The sequence below is a fragment of the Cydia splendana genome, chromosome 20, assembly GCF_910591565.1.
Source record: "Cydia splendana chromosome 20, ilCydSple1.2, whole genome shotgun sequence".
NCBI classification, from domain to species: Eukaryota; Metazoa; Arthropoda; class Insecta; order Lepidoptera; family Tortricidae; genus Cydia; species Cydia splendana.
In genome coordinates this window covers 10,582,045-10,600,918 of record NC_085979.1, presented here as the reverse complement: position 1 = coordinate 10,600,918, position 18,874 = coordinate 10,582,045, and the positions used below count along the sequence as shown (strand labels likewise).

At 37.6% G+C, this 18,874-nt stretch overlaps 1 protein-coding gene across 1 annotated transcript; it reads left to right on the top strand.

The window, feature by feature from the left end:
* Positions 1-3,683: 3,683 nt before the first annotated feature.
* Positions 3,684-18,608, top strand: LOC134800795 (large ribosomal subunit protein uL30). Its single transcript, XM_063773349.1, has 7 exons — positions 3,684-3,803; positions 4,463-4,610; positions 5,181-5,300; positions 6,292-6,381; positions 14,071-14,214; positions 16,050-16,202; positions 18,448-18,608. The coding sequence occupies exons 2-7, from the start codon at positions 4,467-4,469 to the stop codon at positions 18,586-18,588; spliced, it is 792 nt and encodes a 263-aa protein (XP_063629419.1). The 5' UTR covers positions 3,684-3,803; positions 4,463-4,466; the 3' UTR covers positions 18,589-18,608.
* Positions 18,609-18,874: the final 266 nt, after the last annotated feature.

The following is an 18,874-nucleotide window of genomic DNA, read 5'->3' as shown; positions in this document are numbered from 1 at the left end:
CGCAAGTAGCCCTTGCCTTAAGGTGGTTCTACTTGCTCGAATTTCATACAAACTTTCTTGTTAACTCACTACTATTCTGTAGGGTGTCTTCACTTGAATACGTAATGTTTGGGTAGTATATATATTTCTTACTGCGCCAAAGTAACAAAATACTAGAAATTGATTAATATTTTTAAGAAAAAAGCCTTTGAAAATTAGTAAAATTTTGCCCCATTGCTTGTTTGTGTGAGTGATGCTTATAGTATAGGTGTAATTCTAACATGGCGACTTCTTTGACAAGCAATCATTTTTAATTTATCAAAGGTGTAACAGATGGCATTTTAAAACCGGAACACAGGTTACCTGTGTATTTTGTTTTATCTTCACTCAATAGAGGGAGATAAATTTAATGCACAAAGCATGTTATGAGTATACTCATTTAAGAGTCTCCTTTTTCTGATATAATTTCATTCCCAGATGTAATATAACTTATATTATATATTAAAATACATTTATATAACTATACATTTAATAGAATTAAAGTCGTCCAAACAATCATTCTCGTAACGGTCGTCCACCGAAAAGCCTTGTGAATTCTGTTTTCGTCTCGGCAGAAATATAAATAAATGTTCTCTGGAAGCCTATATTTATTCTTACAATGATTTTTAAACTAAAGTAGCTATATTTTTCTCGAAAATATATATTAGGAGCAAAATGTCATCTTCTTGTAAATAAACAAGATTCTATATGTTCTGCTTGCGCATAACAATAGTACATTGTTAACCAAGGGATCATTTCTGCCGAAATCATCAATGATCACCTCGGCAGAAATGATGCCTTTCACCCGAGTTAAACACTTCGCATACAAGGAAAGTAAAATGCATGTGCTTTTTGTAAAACATGACTAAGTATAAATAGTTTTTATCATTTATTTACATACAATATATATACAGTGGTACTACTAAACTAAATTAATAACTAGCTTGAATCTAAAATAGGCCCTTGATAGTTTTTATAGTATTTTTTTAGGATACTTTCAATTAACATTTTAGCCAAAAGTATCGTTATTTATGGAATGGGGAGTCAAATATCAGAATGGAAATTATATGAAAAATCCATTTATACCCAAATTTCAATTGCTTATCGTAAAAAAAAAATCGTACTTGGAATTGGAACCAAAAATGCTCTAGTGCAGAAACGTATCATTTTCTGCACAACTTTTAGAATAACTATGACCCTCTTTCAAAGCATGAGAAATGAAAACGGATATTTCTTGTTTTCTTTGCAAGCATTTTTCTCTCAATAATTTAATCAATTTGCAGCATAGAAAATCGTCATAAATTTATAATCATAAATATCAAAATATAAAAGGACATACATTTTTAGAAGATTTCTAGTTACTCCCCGGGCGACGTTGCCAAATGGTTTGAAAAGGCAACATGCTCGCAACGTTCGGATGTCGGTAAGTCGACAATGAAAAATTCTATTTCAAACTTGATATTTTTGACAGTAATGGGTTACTTAAATATAATAAGAAGGCATGTTTCGCCCGGATCTACTATGGTCAAATGGTCTAGTGGCTTCTAGCTATTGAGTATAAGCAGAGATATAAGTCTAAGTTGAACAGCGTTGCCGAGTTCAAATCACGAACAGAGACTGAATTATTTTTGTTTTTATTTATTTATTTTATTTCTTTTTTTTTTGCTTTTTATTACCTTATGCGACTGGCAAATATCAATGGATATTTAAAAAAAAAATGTTTTAATTGAAGAACAGATGATAATGATACGAAAAGTTTAGTAGGAAATACAATATGTAATATAAACAAAAAAATATATAAATTAAATTTAAAAACTACATATAGCTAAAACTAACTACAACATAAACTAAAATTCAAAAAATTCTAAATATGTATATTTATTTGACAACTTAAATTACAGAGGGGCAGTACCTACAGTGATCCCCACACTAGGTTTAGCCTGTAACGTGGGGATCTAAGCGAAATACAAATTATTATTTCGTACATAAGTTCCGAAAAACTCATTGGTACGAGCCGGGAATTGAACCCGCGACCTCCGGATTGAAAGTCGCACGCTCTTACCGCTAGGCCATCAGCGCTTCTATGTGCAACCATATATAGGCAAATAAACGAGTTCGCATCCCATCATAATCACAATATTATATTGTGTTTAAAGAATACTATTCTGTTTTTTTCTGTTTCTCATTACTTCCCCAGAAATGTGACTCACACGCCAGCTTACTTAGTAGTGTTAGTACACATTAAAAGCGTTTTTGTAATTTTAGGTAAAATAATTTGCGTCATTTTCAATTGATAATAAGAATAAAAACATATAATCTATAAAACTTAAAAAAAAAAAAAAAAAAAAATAAGCACTGTTGGGATTTGAACCCAGATCCATTGATACTCTAGCTAAAATTTATTCAAAACAGATGTTGTGGGTGCCACAAGCACATGACAATCAACGTCTGAAAATACGTATCAGTTGGTTCTAAGTTACTTGTCAATGTCTCAAATAAGAATTTCAATTCTAAATTGTTCTTCCTAAAAATATTCATGCGCTGCACTGCGCCCTCTAGGTTACTTTACTGTAACATTACAAATCTACTGACATTAGACACTGACTTTAGGTATGTGAGTGTGCGTGAATGCAAGATATTGCAATATTTTGCAGTTTTATTCTCTGATTATTTAGATTAGACACTGTTGAGTATAACATGTTTCGATTTGGACGTAATATTTTTTATTGTTTTCGCCAATATCAACACATCTTATGAAACTGTTTATATTTTGGGAGAAACGGTGAAAATCCACAATTCGTGCACACTGACGCCATCTTTTGGCTGATAATCGGCATCCCATCCCTAGACGTCCACCTTAACTGGCTCCAATAACATACATGTGCATAATACATGCCATACATGCGAGTTAAGCAAACCTTTAACATTAGTGTTGAAGTGAAATAGGTAGAGTTAGACCAAGATAAGTCTGCAACGATTTTCATAATAGCACAAGCAGTCCAAGTATTATTTAATTTCATAGAAGTTCTAACAGGGCAATCAAAGAGTAAATAGTTAATTGTTTTACAAGGGGGCAAAGTTGTTTAACCGCTCGTGCTAATATCGATACCCGAGCAAGCGAAAGATTCCAAAATTGAACCACGAGCGTAGCAAGTGGTTCGAAAAATGGAATCTTGAGCGTTGCGAGGGTTTCAAAGCATGATGGTTAAACAAAATTGAAAATTTGCCCCCGAGAGAAAACACAAAAATTTTCACCACACCAACCCTAAGCAAATATTAAATGTAATATATCAAAGTCAAATGAATGTTATTAAATATTTATTATCCAAGATCATCATTTAAAAGTAAATTCTACCAGCAAACATAAGAAAACAACTTAAAACTTGCATGTGATTACTTTGCCTCACATGTGAATAAAATGCAACTTTGCTATCAGTTTTTGAAGTGCAAAGTAAGCCTTTCCGAGCCGGTGTGGTGAAAAGTATATTTATTAGGTAAGGGCAAGGTTTTATCACGTCGGAGTTACCGGCAATATTCAAAATACGCGCTACCGGAAGTAGGTAAATGCACCATAAGTTGGTTAAGATATCCATATATTTCATTAATAAAATATATCAATCGACTAATAAATTAAGGTCTACTCGAACTGACTTGTTTATAATATTGCCATACAAAAAATATAGTTCCAAAATGGCCGACGCAAGAAATCTATCTTGTCTATGATTTCTGACCTGTCTTTCTTTTGATAATTTGACACACGTGCCGCGTGGAGTTTTACTTCGCAGGTTGTTAAATATTTATTAATTTTGTAATTAATCGAGTAAATTATAATCCTATAATCGTTAGAAAGTAATCACCAGTGCCTGTTTATACAATAAATAATGTGTAATCGTTGAAAAGTGCCCTAAAACTTCGTCGGATTATGCGGATGGATGACATGCCGCCTCACTGTGATCAACTTATTTTTTAAGATTTTAGTTTTGAAATTTATATCTTACTTGCTTTTATCAGCGTCCTCTGATATTTATTTTCTAGTTATATTTAATTGTGTGCCTAACTTGGATGCTATCATGAAATACACAACATAATTCAACCTAACCTAAAAACAATGTTGTCACGCCAAGAGCACGATTATACTTCATCGAACTATCATTGCAGAAATATTAATAAAAAATAAGCGTTATATGTGAACACAGTTCGTTTTTAGATCCTAAAAGTCATTATTTAGAATGTTTCATCGTATCATAAACATACCCTCAGTTCCATGCTTATAAATGACTCAAACTAGATTTTAAACTACTACGATTATTTTCTATTAGCCGTTTCAAACGTTACTATGCCTGGCAGCTACGTCTAGCCTAGTTCTTATCAGTAATTTTTGTCAGCAATTTTCATTCTGTAAACACTTCACCACATGAAATTCCATAAGTCCATAATGTTTTAGCACGATGGTTGCCACGACACAGAAGAAGGCTGCGGCCGAGAAGAAGCCCGTGAAGGGCAAGGAGGACAGCAAGAAGCTGCCCGCCGTCCCCGAGTCCGTGCTGAAGCACCGCAAGAGGAGGGACGCTCAACGCGCTAGACGTGTACAGGTACATAGAGATAATACATATTGTAATTTTACCTAAAATATTTCAGCTGGCATAGGTCATTCTTGTGTTGTTAGACAATTTTTTTAACTTATTTGTGTTCTAAATTTCACTTAAGAGTGCTTATAAGTTAAGAGGCCATATTACCGAATTTCAGCTAAACTGTAGAAACCTGCCCATAAGTGTAGGTACCATAATATATCCAGGTTTGAACATGCAATCATTATAAATTTGCATAAGTATATATCTCAAATTGATAATTAATTAAAGTGTAGCATACATTTTTTCCTAAAAATCAAATCAAAATTGCATTTAAAATGTATTCAAGCCATTTGGATTGGGATTTAATTCGTATACTTACTGTGTTTGTGTAGTTTAATGAAGAACTTATTCGTTCTTTCGCTTTTGATTTGATATTACAGATGTATTGAATAATGTTTACATGATGATACACAATTTAAAGGCATAGTTCATCTGATAATGATGCTGTCAATCTTCTAATCTGATTCCTACCCATATTGATACCAAACCTTACCTTAATCATACAATCCTAAGGCTCAAATTTGTATGCAGGTCACGATCAAGAGGCGTTCAGTAGCCATCAAGAAGAAGAAGGAGATCTTCAAGAGGGCAGAACAATATGTTAAGGAATACCGCATCAGGGAGCGCGATGAGATCAGGCTAGTCAGACAGGTATGTAATAATAATTTAAAAAAATATACTCTCCTATGCCCACAACTTTGTCTAAATAGAAGCTGTTGTTGCTGGTAAGTTGGCATTAGAGCTGGCATTTTGAACATGTAACAAAAAAACGATCTAACTACTGAACTTAAAATTTCACAAGAATCGGTAAGAAATGCAAAATGCAGAGGAGAACATCTGGGCAAACAAAAGCATATTTGCCCAAGCCGAAATGGACACCTTTGCTAATGCTCGGTCAAATGGAATTATTTTGTATAGTAACCATTCATCAATTAATCCAAAAAAAATTATTAAAAAAAATTACTTAATTTTGAAAAGTTCATATTTTATTGTAAGAGTTTTGTTGTTTGGAACCTTTTCACAATTTTGCTCCGCACGAGCCGGCTGCACTTGTGTGTTGTTTGGCATTTTGGAGCAGACAGTGATTTGAGCGCCCCTATGGTGCCCCGCGCCATGCGGTGTCAACTTTCCTAGCGCTCATACATTTATAGTTTATATTATACTATTAATTAAAATTAAATAAGCCTTTATTCCTTATAAGAAACAATCGTCAATTACTGGCCACTGGCTAATAACTGGCCACCCTAAACTAAAAATGAATTCTATTTATCTAAAGGCAGAATTCGTTTTAGTATAAGGTTTCAATAAGTGGCCAGCCTTCAATAACTAGCCACATTATAATTAAATGAATTTTGTTTAGAGGTGAATAGAATTCTTTTTAGTTTAGGGTGGCCAGTAATTGACAAATTATCCTATTATGTTTATAAAATGTTAAATATATTATATTGATTGTAGGTATTTTTTTTATAATTTCAATATATTTTTAATGTCTAATTTATCGTGATATATTGTTCATTTTCTATTAGATTTCGTTATGAAATCCAACATTTGTCACCATCCCTATCACTACTTTAGGCATCTTATTTCTGTCTCTATATTTCTCTGTATCGAGAAGTAGATGATTAAACGGTTTGTGTTCCAGGCGCGCAACCGCGGCAACTACTACGTGCCCGGCGAGGCCAAGCTCGCCTTCGTCATGCGTATCCGCGGTATCAACCAGGTTTCCCCCAAGGTCAGTACAGTATCTTTACTCCCAACTTTCAAATTCGATCAAGTATTGACGTAAATGAACTCATCATTTGACTCAAAAAAAAAACACCAAAATTAAGCTTAAGTTTGCATGTTCCAGATGCTAAAATGACTGATTGGTCAAATTCCATAGAACATAATGTGTCATTTTATTGAGTTTCAATGCCATCAACATTTAGTTTTTACCGGTCTTCTCCTTTGGCTAGTCAAACTCATATTTTTATCTGGTATATGTGGTATTATCTATGAAAAGGGACCTTATTGTCGATGGCGCTTACGACACTAACATCGATGAGCACTAAACGTAGTAATTTAAAATTGGTGATTCTGGCCTATTTTAGTTATTTTGATTTCCAATTTAGCAATTAAGTTTCTTTGATTACTGGAACATTCAATGTTGCTGTCTATCCAATGCGGAGGTCAATTTATGTTATGTGACGCTGATGAACTGATCAGTCATCGGGTTTAAGGTCCCTTTGTAGTTTATTATAAATAACTCGTATATGGTGACTTGTAGCAATAAATGTTCTGACACATAAGTAATCTACATCAAATTGTCTACATTAAGGCGCGGTGTGTAGTAAAATGCACTTTTTTGTCACCATATTTACAGACTTTTACAAGGATTTCATGCATTATTTTCTAGTATGTATAACTTCAGTCCTTGAACTACGTTATTGCTTGTCAGAAACACGACGGCTCATTATTTTCTCGATAGAATCTTAAGTTGAAAACATGCCTAACACTGTCTTTATTTCCTTATGTTAGAAGTACTAGGACGAAAATGTATATGAAACTTACTTCAGTCGATAGCTTTTAAGTAAATCTTCATTATTGCTTGTCCTTTTATCGATACGTTAATTTTTTCATTCATCATTTGATGAATTCAACATTTTGCCTACTAAATTACACCCTACGCGGCAATACCTTGCGCCTATTCCTCACGCCAGTACGCCCGTGACCACTGTCAGCGTCGGACCTGTGCTAGTTTAGCGGACGTTTCATAAAATGGGTAATCACAGTATAAATATGCAAATATGTTATACACACAATGTTTTTCAACATACTTACGAAGAAAAGCAAAATAATTCTTAAATACGGTGACATTTCAGACATTCGTCCGTCATATTGTCATTTTATAACAAGTTGGGCAGCAAAGGCACACACCCATCTAACCAATCCGGAATTCAGTCACGATTGATAAATTGTGTAAACATATTTTAAAAGGCTATAAAATTAATCAAATTGAATAATTTAGACTGGTCACATTTTTGTAAAAATCGATTTCTACTGGCAAAACATATTACTTTTTGGCAACCGGGTTTTTTAATCTAATTAGACCCCGCTGAATCCGAATTTGCCGGTTGCTTGATCGAATTCTTGACTGGAAGTGAGATATGTAATATTAAAGGTCCCTTTTTTTAGTTTTTCGTAAATAACTCGTAAACGGTGGCCAATATAAAAAAAAGAACTAATAATCTACACAAAATTTTCAATAAAAAAGATTCAGTACATTTTTAGCAGGGATCAATATTTAAAAAGATAATAAAGAGGGAAAGTTAATTATAATAAATTCTAAGGTTCCTTGTTTTTATTTTTTCGTTAATAATTTGAAAAGTATGACTCATAGCAAAAACAAATCTTACACATAAATCATCATCATCATCATCATCTCAGCCATAAGACGTCCACTGCTGAACATAGGCCTCCCCCTTGGACCTCCATACGTGCCGTTGGAAGCGACCCGCATCCAGCGTCTTCCGGCGACCTTAACAAGATCGTCTGTCCATCTTGTGGGTGGACGTCCTACGCTGCACTTGCTAGTCCGTGGTCTCTACTCGAGCACATTTCGACCCCATCGGCCATCTTCTCTGCGTGCAATGTGGCCTGCCCATTGCCACTTCAGCTTGCTAATCCGGTGGGCTATGTCGGTGACTTTAGTTCGTCTACGGATCTCCTCATTTCTGATTCGATCACGTAGAGAAACTCCGAGCATAGCCCTCTCCATAGCTCGTTGAGCGACTTTGAGTTTTGAGATGAGGCCGATAGTGAAAGACCACGTTTCGGAGCCGTAAGTCATCACTGGTAACACACATTGATTAAAGTCTTGAGGCACTGAGGTATGTCGGACGAAAAGACATTACGTAGTTTCCCGAACGCTGCCCAACCGAGTTGGATTCGACGGTTGACCTCTTTCTCGAAGTTGGACCTACCTAATTGGACTACTTGTAGTAGTAGTAGTAGTAGTAATCACTTTATTGTACACAACACAGGTTTACATAATATTTACAGAAATAAAGGTACAAAGGCGAACTTGTCCTAGGTAGATATACGAGTCAACAACTTCGAGTACCGAGTTCCCAACAGAGACTGGGATGGGCACAACATTGGCATTTGACATAAGTTTCGTCTTGTCCATGTTCATTTTCAAGCCCACCCGTTGTGAAACTCGGTTGAGGTCATCGAGCATCATGCTGAGTTCCTCCATCGACTTTGCCATGACTACGATATCGTCGGCAAACCGAAGGTGAGTGATGTATTCGCCGTTGATGTTGATGCCAAGTCCTTCCCATTCCAGGAGCTTGAAGGCGTCTTCCATTACGGCAGTAAACAGTTTCGGAGAGATAACGTCTCCCTGCCTTACGCCTCTTTGCAATGGAATCGCCCTAGTGCTCTGCTCCTGTACTCGGACCGACATGGTGGCGTTATTATACAAACACTTCAACACTTCGATGTACCGATAGTCAATATGGCATCGCTGAAGAGACTCAAGCACCGCCCATGTTTCCACCGAATCGAAGGCTTTCTCATAGTCCACAAACGCTAAGCATAATGGCAAGTTATACTCTTCGGTCTTCTGTATAACTTGCCGCAGCGTATGGATGTGGTCTATGGTACTATAGCCTTTTCGGAAACCGGCTTGTTCGGGAGGCTGGAAGTCATCAAGTCTGTGTTCGAGACGGTTCGTGATGACCCTTGAAAACAGCTTATAGACATGGCTCAGAAGCGTAATGGGTCTGTAGTTCTTCAATAGGTTGTTATCACCTTTTTTGAAGAACAGCACCACCTCGCCTCTATTCCATGTTTCAGGCGTTATGCCCTCGGACAAGGGGAATTAAAGAGCTTCTGGAGGACTTTAAGTACTGGTGTTCCACCCGCTCTCAGAAGCTCTGAAGTGATTTCGTCTTTGCCCGGCGCCTTGTTGTTCTTAAGCTGCTTCAGGGCCATCCTAATCTCGTACAGACTGATGTCCGGGATATCTTCGGTATAATGTCGGGACAGCTTGGCTCTTGGATCTCCTACCAAGCTGTCAACGGGCTTTGCGATCGAAGTGTATAACTGTCCATAGAACCTCTCGATCTCACCTAAAACCTCCGCTTTGCTCGACGCTATGCTGCCATCTTCCCGTTTCAGCTTTGTCAGCTGGCTTTGCCCAATAGACCCTTGCTTTGCTTGCGTTGCTTTGTCCTTTGCGAACACTTTGGAGCCTTGGTTTCCCTCAATAGTCTCTTTAATACGGTTAGTATTAAAGAGACGCAGATCATTTCGCAAGGACTTAGATATACGTCTATTGAGCTGCCTATATGACTCCGCGTCATCGGGAGACTGCAACTGTAGCGAGCGTCGTTCAGCCATGAGGTTTAAGGTTTGCTCGGTCAATTTCTGAGGTCTATCTTTACGGCGGGGTCTAAAAAACTTAGACCCTACTGTGTGGACAGTTTCCACTAGCCCGTCGTTGATTTCGTCCACTGAAGCCAAGTTCTCTAGGCAAGCAAAGCGGTTAGAGAGCTCGAGTTGAAAGCTTTCGGGGTTTTGAACATGGGCTCGAGTAGGTCGGAGCGTAGACTTCATCAGGCTGGACCTTTCAAGTTTAATATTGATATTCAGTGTGCCTCTTACGATTCGGTGATCACTACCGGTCTTTACCCTCTTGATCACACATAAATAATAAACATAAAATTTCCTACAAGAAACATGTAGAACACTTTTCGCTAGGATCAATATTTAAAAAGACAAAGCAGCCGGTAAGTTAATTACAATCAATTTTAAAGTCCCTTTTTAGTTTTTTGTAAATAACTCGTAAACGGTGTCCCATAGCAAAATAGGTTTTATGAATAAATAATCTACATAAAATTTCCTGCAAAAAACATCTGAACACTTTTCTCTAGGATCAATATTTAAAACGATATTAAAGGAAGAAAGTTCATTACAATCAATTCACATGTCACTTTTTTTAGTTTTTAGGGTCCCGTACCTCAAAAGGAAAAAACGGAACCCTTATAGGATCACTCGTGCGAATGTCTGTCTGTCTGTCCGTCTGTCACAGCCCATTTTCTTCAAAAGTACTGGACCAATTAAGTTGAAATTTGGTACACACATGTAAATTCGTGACCCAAAGACGGACATCTTACGTAAACAAATGAATTTTAAACATGGAGGCCACTTTTTAGCCAAGGGGGGTTAGTTAACATTAAGAACCTATTTTGCTATGGGCCACCGTTTACGAGTCATTTACGAAAAACTTAAAATAGGGACCTGGAAATTGATTATAATTAACTTACCCCCTTTAATACCTCATTAAATATTGATCGTAGCGAAAAAGTGTACAAAACCTTTTTTGTGGACAATTTTATGTTCAATATTTATGTATAATATTTTTTGCAACTGCCCCCGTTGCAACCGTTTACGAGTTATTTACGAAAAAAAAGCGACCTGTGAACTGATTGTGATTAACTTTCTTCCTTTAATATCGTTTTAAATATTGATCCTAGAGAAAAGTGTTCAGATGTTTTTTGCAGAAAATTTTATGGAGATTATTTATTCATAAAAACCTATTGTGCTATGGGACACCGTTTACGAGTTATTTACAAAAAAACTAAAAAGGGACTTTAAAATTGATTATAATTGACTTACCGGATGCTTTGTCTTTTTAAATATTTATCCTAGCGAAAAGTGTTCTACATGTTTCTTGTAGGAAATTTTATGTTTATTATTTGTGTAAAATTTGTTTTTGCTATGAGTCATACTTTTCAAATTATTAACGAAAAAATAAAAACAAGGAACCTTAGAATTTATTATAATTAACTTTCCCTCTTTATTATCTTTTTAAATATTGATCCCTGCTAAAAATGTACTAAATCTTTTTTTATTGAAAATGTTGTGTCGATTATTAACGTTTAACAATTTTTTTTATATTGGCCACCGTTTGCGAGTTATTTACGAAAAACTAAAAAAAGAGACCTTCAAAAAGTGATTATAATTAACTTTCCCGCCTTAATATCTCTTTGAATATTGATCCTAGCGAAAAATTGTACGGAATCTTTCTTGTAGGCAATTTTATGCAGATTACTTAAGTTTAAGAAAATTTTTGCTATGCGCCACCGTTTAAGAGTTATTTACGAAAAACAAAAAAAAGGGACCTTTAATATCAACTATCTCACTTCCAGTCAAGAATTCGATCAATCAACCGGCAATTTCGGATTCAGCGGGGTCTAATTAGGTTAAAAAAAAAATTGTCCGCCCGGTTGCCAAAAAATAATATGTTTTGCCAGTCGAAATCGATTTTTACAAAAACATGATCAGTCAATTATACACTCGTATTGTATACATATAATTAATAATTATTTAGGTACACTCACCGACCTCACCGTCTTACCTACCATTTTTAGGGTTCCCTACCCAAAGGGTAACACGGAACCCTATTAGTAAGACTCCGCTGTCCGTCCGTTCGTACGTCCGTCTGTCAGCAGGCTGTATCTCACGAACCGTGATAGCTAGACAGTTGAAATTTTCACAGATGATGTATTTCTGTTGCCGCTATAACAACAAATACTAAAAAGTACGGAACCCTCGGTGGGCTCAGTGGGCGAGTCCGACTCGCGCTTGTCCGGTTTTTAATTTCATTAAGTACTCATCAAAATTCGAATTTACTAATAAATCTTATTCAATATTAATTGCCGAACTAAAAATCCCGGAACTGACGATTCAGAATACCGATGTCCTCAGAATAAGGACGTAGACGCAGCGCAGCAGCGCAGCAGCGCGGGAATGGTGCGGTGCGCCGCGCGGGGCGCCCGCCTGCCCGTTCTACCACTCGTCTGCTTCACCCCCTTGAAAACGTAAAACTCGAGTATAAGAGCGCCTTAAATATTCTATACACTTTTTCGCTAGGATCAATCTTCTTCTCCTTCAACCTAGCGTTTTAGCTAAGCGTTCGGTCTTCAGCATCCTCTGGTGTGAGTAGATTTTAAGTAGATTACTTATGTATCAGAACATTTTTTGGTACAGGCCACCGTTTACGAGTTATTTACAAAAAATATTAACAATTGATCATATTTAACTTTTTACCTTAAATTTTTTTTTAAATACTGATCCTAGCGAAAAAGTGTATAGAATATTTAATGTAGACAATTTTACGCAGATTACTTATGTATCAGAACATTTTTGCTACAGGTCACCGTTTACGAGTTATTTATAAAAAACTACAAAGGGACCTTTAATCCCGATGACTGATAAGTTCATCAGCGTCACATAACATAAATTGACCTCCGCATTGGATAGACAGCAACATTGAATGTTCCAGTAATCAAAGAAACTTAATTGCTAAATTGGAAATCAAAATAACTAAAATGGGCCAGAATCCCCAATTTTAAACTACTACGTTTTGTGCTCATCGATGTTAGTGTCGTAAGCGCCATCGACAATAAGGTCCCTTTTCATAGATAATACCACATATAAGGTCATAGCTATTCAAAATGCGCTCCGCACGAGCCTCCTCCATTCTATGTGGAGGTGGCACATTGGCAGCGCAGAGCGATTCGAGCGCCCCTATGGTGCCCTGCGGCATGCGGTGGCAACTTTCCTAGCACTCGAACATTTTATATTCTTATCTAACTGTTATTGACGTGTGTGATTGTATAACGTCTTATAAATCGATGAACACCGGTAGCATGCACGAAAAAGTGTCACGTTGTGGACAGATCTCCGTGGTAACGTTGTGGACAGATCTCCATGGTAACGTTACGTAATGGTAATGTTTTCTTATGACGTTATCACGCAAAATTATCGTCCGTAAACCGACTTTACAGACAACCATTTTTTTTTTGTCTTATCAGAGATATGTTATTTATGAAGATTGTTGATCAATAGAAATAAAGTATGTTTCCAAATGGAAACGCAACGCGAGTTAAGTCTGTAAATATCTCGTCCTGACAATACAATTTTTTTACAGTTTGACGAGATTTCCAATTGAATTATGTGCTCTGTGAATGAAAAGCCAAATATTTACGCCATAATTCCATAGAAGTTGGACGTTTAATATAAAGCTTGAAGTATGTGCTATCAAAATCGCTGCAAACTTAGCTTGGTCTAACTCTAACGTCGTGTGACAGGGACAACATGATACTATTGATATTTGATTGTGTATGTGGTTTAACGTGATGGAATAGCCTCCTAAGTCCCAGCCATACAAATGAAAAATCCAAAACTTGCCACTGAAATTTGAACCCATAGAGTAGGAAATAGAGTTGATTTTGCGTTGTTGGAAAATTTAACGAAACAAAGGAAAAGCGACTGTTCCAATTGAATATGATTTAAATTTCACAACTGAATAGGTGCTATAGATAGGACCTTGGGCCTTAAGATATAAGCAACTAATTTTTTAACTGCACAGGTCCGCAAAGTCCTGCAGCTGTTCAGACTGCGTCAGATCAACAACGGCGTGTTCGTGCGCCTCAACAAGGCCACCGTCAACATGATGCGCATAGCCGAGCCCTACATCACCTGGGGATACCCCAACCTTAAGAGTGTCCGAGAGGTAAAATTCCTTAAAAACATCTACATTCAAAGTAATAAGAATAAAGCGCAAAAACTAAAAAAAATAATAATGACAAAATGTTCCGATAGATGGCAACGAGTGCATTTTTAATTGCGCTATAGCTGTGTCCTACATGTTTTCTGTATTAACTGTTAGAATAAAGCGTAAAGGAATCAAATAAAAGACATGTAAATAGGTCCACACAAAACGCGCTCGCGTGGAGATTGCCGCGCAGCAGCTCGGTCTGTGTAGACGTGCCTCGGGCCAAGTAAACGCACTCTCAACAGAGGCACGTCTCGACCGACTCGACCGAGCTGCTTTGCGCGACAATTTCCCCGCGAGGCGGCTCGTTCTGTGTGGACTCCTAATTGTAAATTAGTGTGGTATAAAATTAGCAAGTTTAAAATGGTTTATAATATTTGACAATCCTTCTGAGTAATACTGTCAAGCAAGACCCTAAAGCCCGGTTTTCCTAGGATAGCGGTGCCGTCATATAGCGGCCGTCTCCATACAAAATAATACGGCTAAATATGGATGTCGTAGTATTTTGTATGGTGACGGCCGCTATATGACGGCACCGCTATCCTAGGAAACCAGAGCTTTACTGTCAAGGTAGATCCTTAGGGTGGTATTCCATCTGTCCAATGTCATGAAGCAAAATGTGAGACAAAATACACATTCGTCAAAGAAATAGGATCTGACTGTATTTAAAATAAATTATTTTACACCATGCATGAAATAAAGCACCAGAAGATTAATAGAGAAATGTAGACAGCAGTTATTTTTAGACACAATTTCTATTTTTAACACTTTCGCAACCAGGCAAAATTTCAAACAATACCCCAGAAACCGACAGTACTCGCTAGTCGGGCAACGACGTGCAACTCAATGCCGCACGCCGCGAACCCGCTAGTCGGGCAAGCGGCGGACGCTCAGGGCTGTGAAAATGAAAATTAACACAACACAACAACGTCCGAAGCACATCACAAACCATTACGGAATGGCTCCGATTGCAATTTTACACCGAGACCGGGTTGAAAAAAAAACCCGGGTCGCAAACTTCAAATAGATAAGGGATGGTAAACAACATCTCCAGGGTTAAGTGTATGATCACAGTAACTACATTCTTTTGTCAAAGAAGTTGCGACTTTATTGTATGTGTACGAACGTACTAATTATCGTAACTATTCAAAGCTGAATTTCTTGGTTTATTTTTCTCCGAATTTTGTTTCACAAAAATCATCCTATGAGTACTCATGAAATAGATGTATACCTATACTTACTAAATATTCGTAAACACAAATTAGGTTGTACGATTTACGAAAATTCTAACTCCTATTGATACATACCCGTGTATGCAATTTCACGTAACCAACTAATAAGAATTTTTATTTTGTAATCGCATTAGGTAAAGTAAATACAAAGTGAAGTAATAAAATATAATAATCAACTGTACCAACTTTTCGACCACATAATAATCAGAAGACTTACATTTTTTTCTGTTCGTGGCAGTGGCAGCCCTGAGGTAGTGAAGATGCAATGCTTGCCCGCCTGTCGGGCACTTCAGCGTCGCGTGTAGGTTTATAGCTCTTGCCCGACTAGCGGGTATGCCGGCATCTGAGTAAAGTTTACGAGTGCCCGAGAGTCGGGTACGCGGTGTCGAATGTGTTAAACCCGTATAAAAATATAAAGAGTTAGGTAATGATTGTGACGTCACATGCCAGTGTTTCATACATAAATTTCATAGTAGCAAAATCGTTTTGACAGTTCTAAAAAAGTAACTGATTTGACTAGTAGGAAAATACCCCATTCACACTATAAAATGTGGTCACCAGCTGATCTACAAGCGCGGGTTCGCCAAGATCGACGGTCAGCGCGTGCCCATCACCAGCAACAAGATCATCGAGGACAAGCTCGGCAAGAACAACAACATCATCTGCGTCGAGGACCTCATCCACGAGATCTTCACCGTCGGTGACAAGTTCAAGGTAACCAACCACCGGAGCCATCACTCATTTTCCTTAAAAGCCACCACCCCAGACTACAGATGTACTGCATAATTATTTTCTTCGTATTTTCATGGAACCGTACGAACTAGAGATGGGCCAAATATGGACTTTGCCGAATACGAATATTCGGTTCAGATCATACCGAATACGAATATTCGGCCGAATATTCGGTTGGGCTAAAACTGACTAAAACGCTGAAACAAGTTCATGCGGGTTTGCGATCTGCACTCCTCGTGTTTTTGACCTTTCCCCTCTGACCCGGCCGAGAATGTTTAAGAAAAGATATAGAACCGTCTCATGCCTGACCGCGAAGTGCACCAGCGCCAGCTAGCGGACGCCCTTAAAAAAGAATTTGTTTATTCGGTAAATATTCGGCAGTTCGAACCGAACTATTAGGCCGAATACGAACATTGAAAAATATGCCGAATACTGAATAATTACCAAATATTCGGCCTATCTCTAGTACGAACGTGTCTTGACTTGACTAGACGCCGACGCTCGGGAGACGCTAGTGTGTGGTGGCTCTAAGACGGAAGTGGAATGGACCTCGCGAAATCGCCTTTCCATAAAAAACATATTCCTTATTTTCCTCTTTGGGTATCAACATAATTGAAAATATTTTGACACAATTTGATGTATATCACCCTCAGCTATGCCCCTTCGGTTGATTTTTTTAGAATTTTTAATTACCATTAAAGTTAAGAGCATTTAAAAATTTGTATGAAATTTATTTTTTCGCTCCCGATTCTTATAATAAACTAGCAACAGGCACAGGTTAACAAATTATACACCTAAACCTTCTTCAAGAATCACTCTATTGATTGATGAAAACCGCATGAAAATCCGTTCAGTAGTTTTTTGAGTTTATCGCGAATAAACACAAACAGACAGACGCGGCGGGGGACTTTGTTTTATAAGGTGTAGTGATAAAAAATAACATCACGGCCCAGCTATACATCAAATACATAATACATCAAATTGTGTATACAAACATATTTTCTATAATGTCAATATCCAAAGAGGAAATTGGGGGAACGTTTGTATGGAGAACGCGGTCGTCCCCTTTCCTTGTAATGGGGCCCACTGATTAACAGTCCGCCGGACGGTATCGGCCTGTCAGTTAGAACAAAATTTTGACAGTTCCGAACAACTGACAGGCCAATACCGTCCGGCGGACTGTTAATCAGTGGGGCCCTTAAGAGTATGCGCTCCGCACGAGCCGCCTGCATCAGTATGTAGCTTGGCATTTTGGAGCGCAGAGCACCCGAGCGCCCCTATGGAGCCCCGCCACATGCGGAGTCTACTTTCCTAGCGTTCGAACATTCATAATTCTGAATATCTATCTAATACCTTTAAACGAGCAATTCTTGTTTATTTATATGTATATATATTTCGGGGATCTCGGAGCCGGCTCTAACGATTTCGATGAAATATACTATATGGGGGTTTATGGGGGCGATAAATCGATCTAGCTAAAGTGTCATTCTATGGAACTTGCTAACTATGCAAACAAAAGTCACTAGTAAATTCATCAAATCATCATTCAGACACAGAATAAGTAATAGTACTACCGTACAGAAAGGACACTTCCTACAAAACCGAAGTTTGACAGCGATTCAGGGTAGAATCATAATATTCCTTTCGGCTATTTAGGGTTGTCAAAACTCAAGTAATTATCTTATCTGTGGTCGTGCACGCAAAGGGACGTCAAGTGTGTCAACCCTAATAATTGCTCGGAGCAATGCTGATATGAGCCGAACGGAGCCGAGTTTGCCCGAAGTCAGGAGTGTTTTGGACTGGCTGAGTGTCCGCACTTTGTGTTGTCTATTGAGTGAGAGTCAATCCCATTTTTACAAGCTTTTATTTAGTTTCACCTGACCGTTGATTGTCTGTCTGTCTGTAATCAAATCTTGCAAGTTAAATTTGATCCACTTCCCGGTTTCCGATCGAGCTGAAATTTTGCGTGCATGTATAAATCGGATGACAATGCAATATTATGGTACCATCGAGCTGATCTGATGATGGAGACAGGAGGTGGCCATAGGAACTCTGTGATGAAACAGCGCAACCTAATTGTGTTAGGGTTTTTTAGAATTGTCTCGATGTGTTGTGTGTGTGTGTGTTGTGTCTGTCATAAGAAAAGTACAGTCAGCGATAAAAGCTTGTACCAAAAATGTATTTTTTGCCAAAAACTTATTTCACTAAATTTGATTGTGTCTCACAGTACGCCAGCAATTTCCTGTGGCCCTTCAAGCTGAACAACCCGACCGGCGGCTGGCGCAAGAAGACCATCCACTACGTCGACGGCGGCGACTTCGGCAACCGGGAGGACAAGATCAATGAACTCTTGAGGAAAATGGTCTAAATAAATACTTATTCTAAGTACTTTTTGGTTTTCTTGTCCCTTGCTCCTTTTTAGGGTTTCATGCCCAAAGCATATAAAAGAAAAGAGTGCTAACTCCGTACATCAGTTTTTTTACCAAAACGCGCGTTATTTCGTAGTCGACATCTAGCGTCAAGTAGCGGAATTTATCAGTACTGCTAGTTGATAATAGATGTCGTGGCAAACAAAAACTTATGTCCAACAATTTATTGTATGTTCAACTCCTGCTTATAATATTAGTTGTAAATTGTTTTAGTAGTAGCGACAC

Excerpts from the sequence above, each read along its gene's own strand:
- LOC134800795 (XM_063773349.1), top strand. The coding sequence starts at position 4,467 with ATGGTTGCCACGACACAGAAGAAGGCTGCGGCCGAGAAGAAGCCCGTG. Across the intron at positions 4,611-5,180 it reads AACGCGCTAGACGTGTACAG|GTCACGATCAAGAGGCGTTC; the intron begins GTACATAGAGAT and ends ATTTGTATGCAG. Across the intron at positions 5,301-6,291 it reads AGATCAGGCTAGTCAGACAG|GCGCGCAACCGCGGCAACTA; the intron begins GTATGTAATAAT and ends TTTGTGTTCCAG.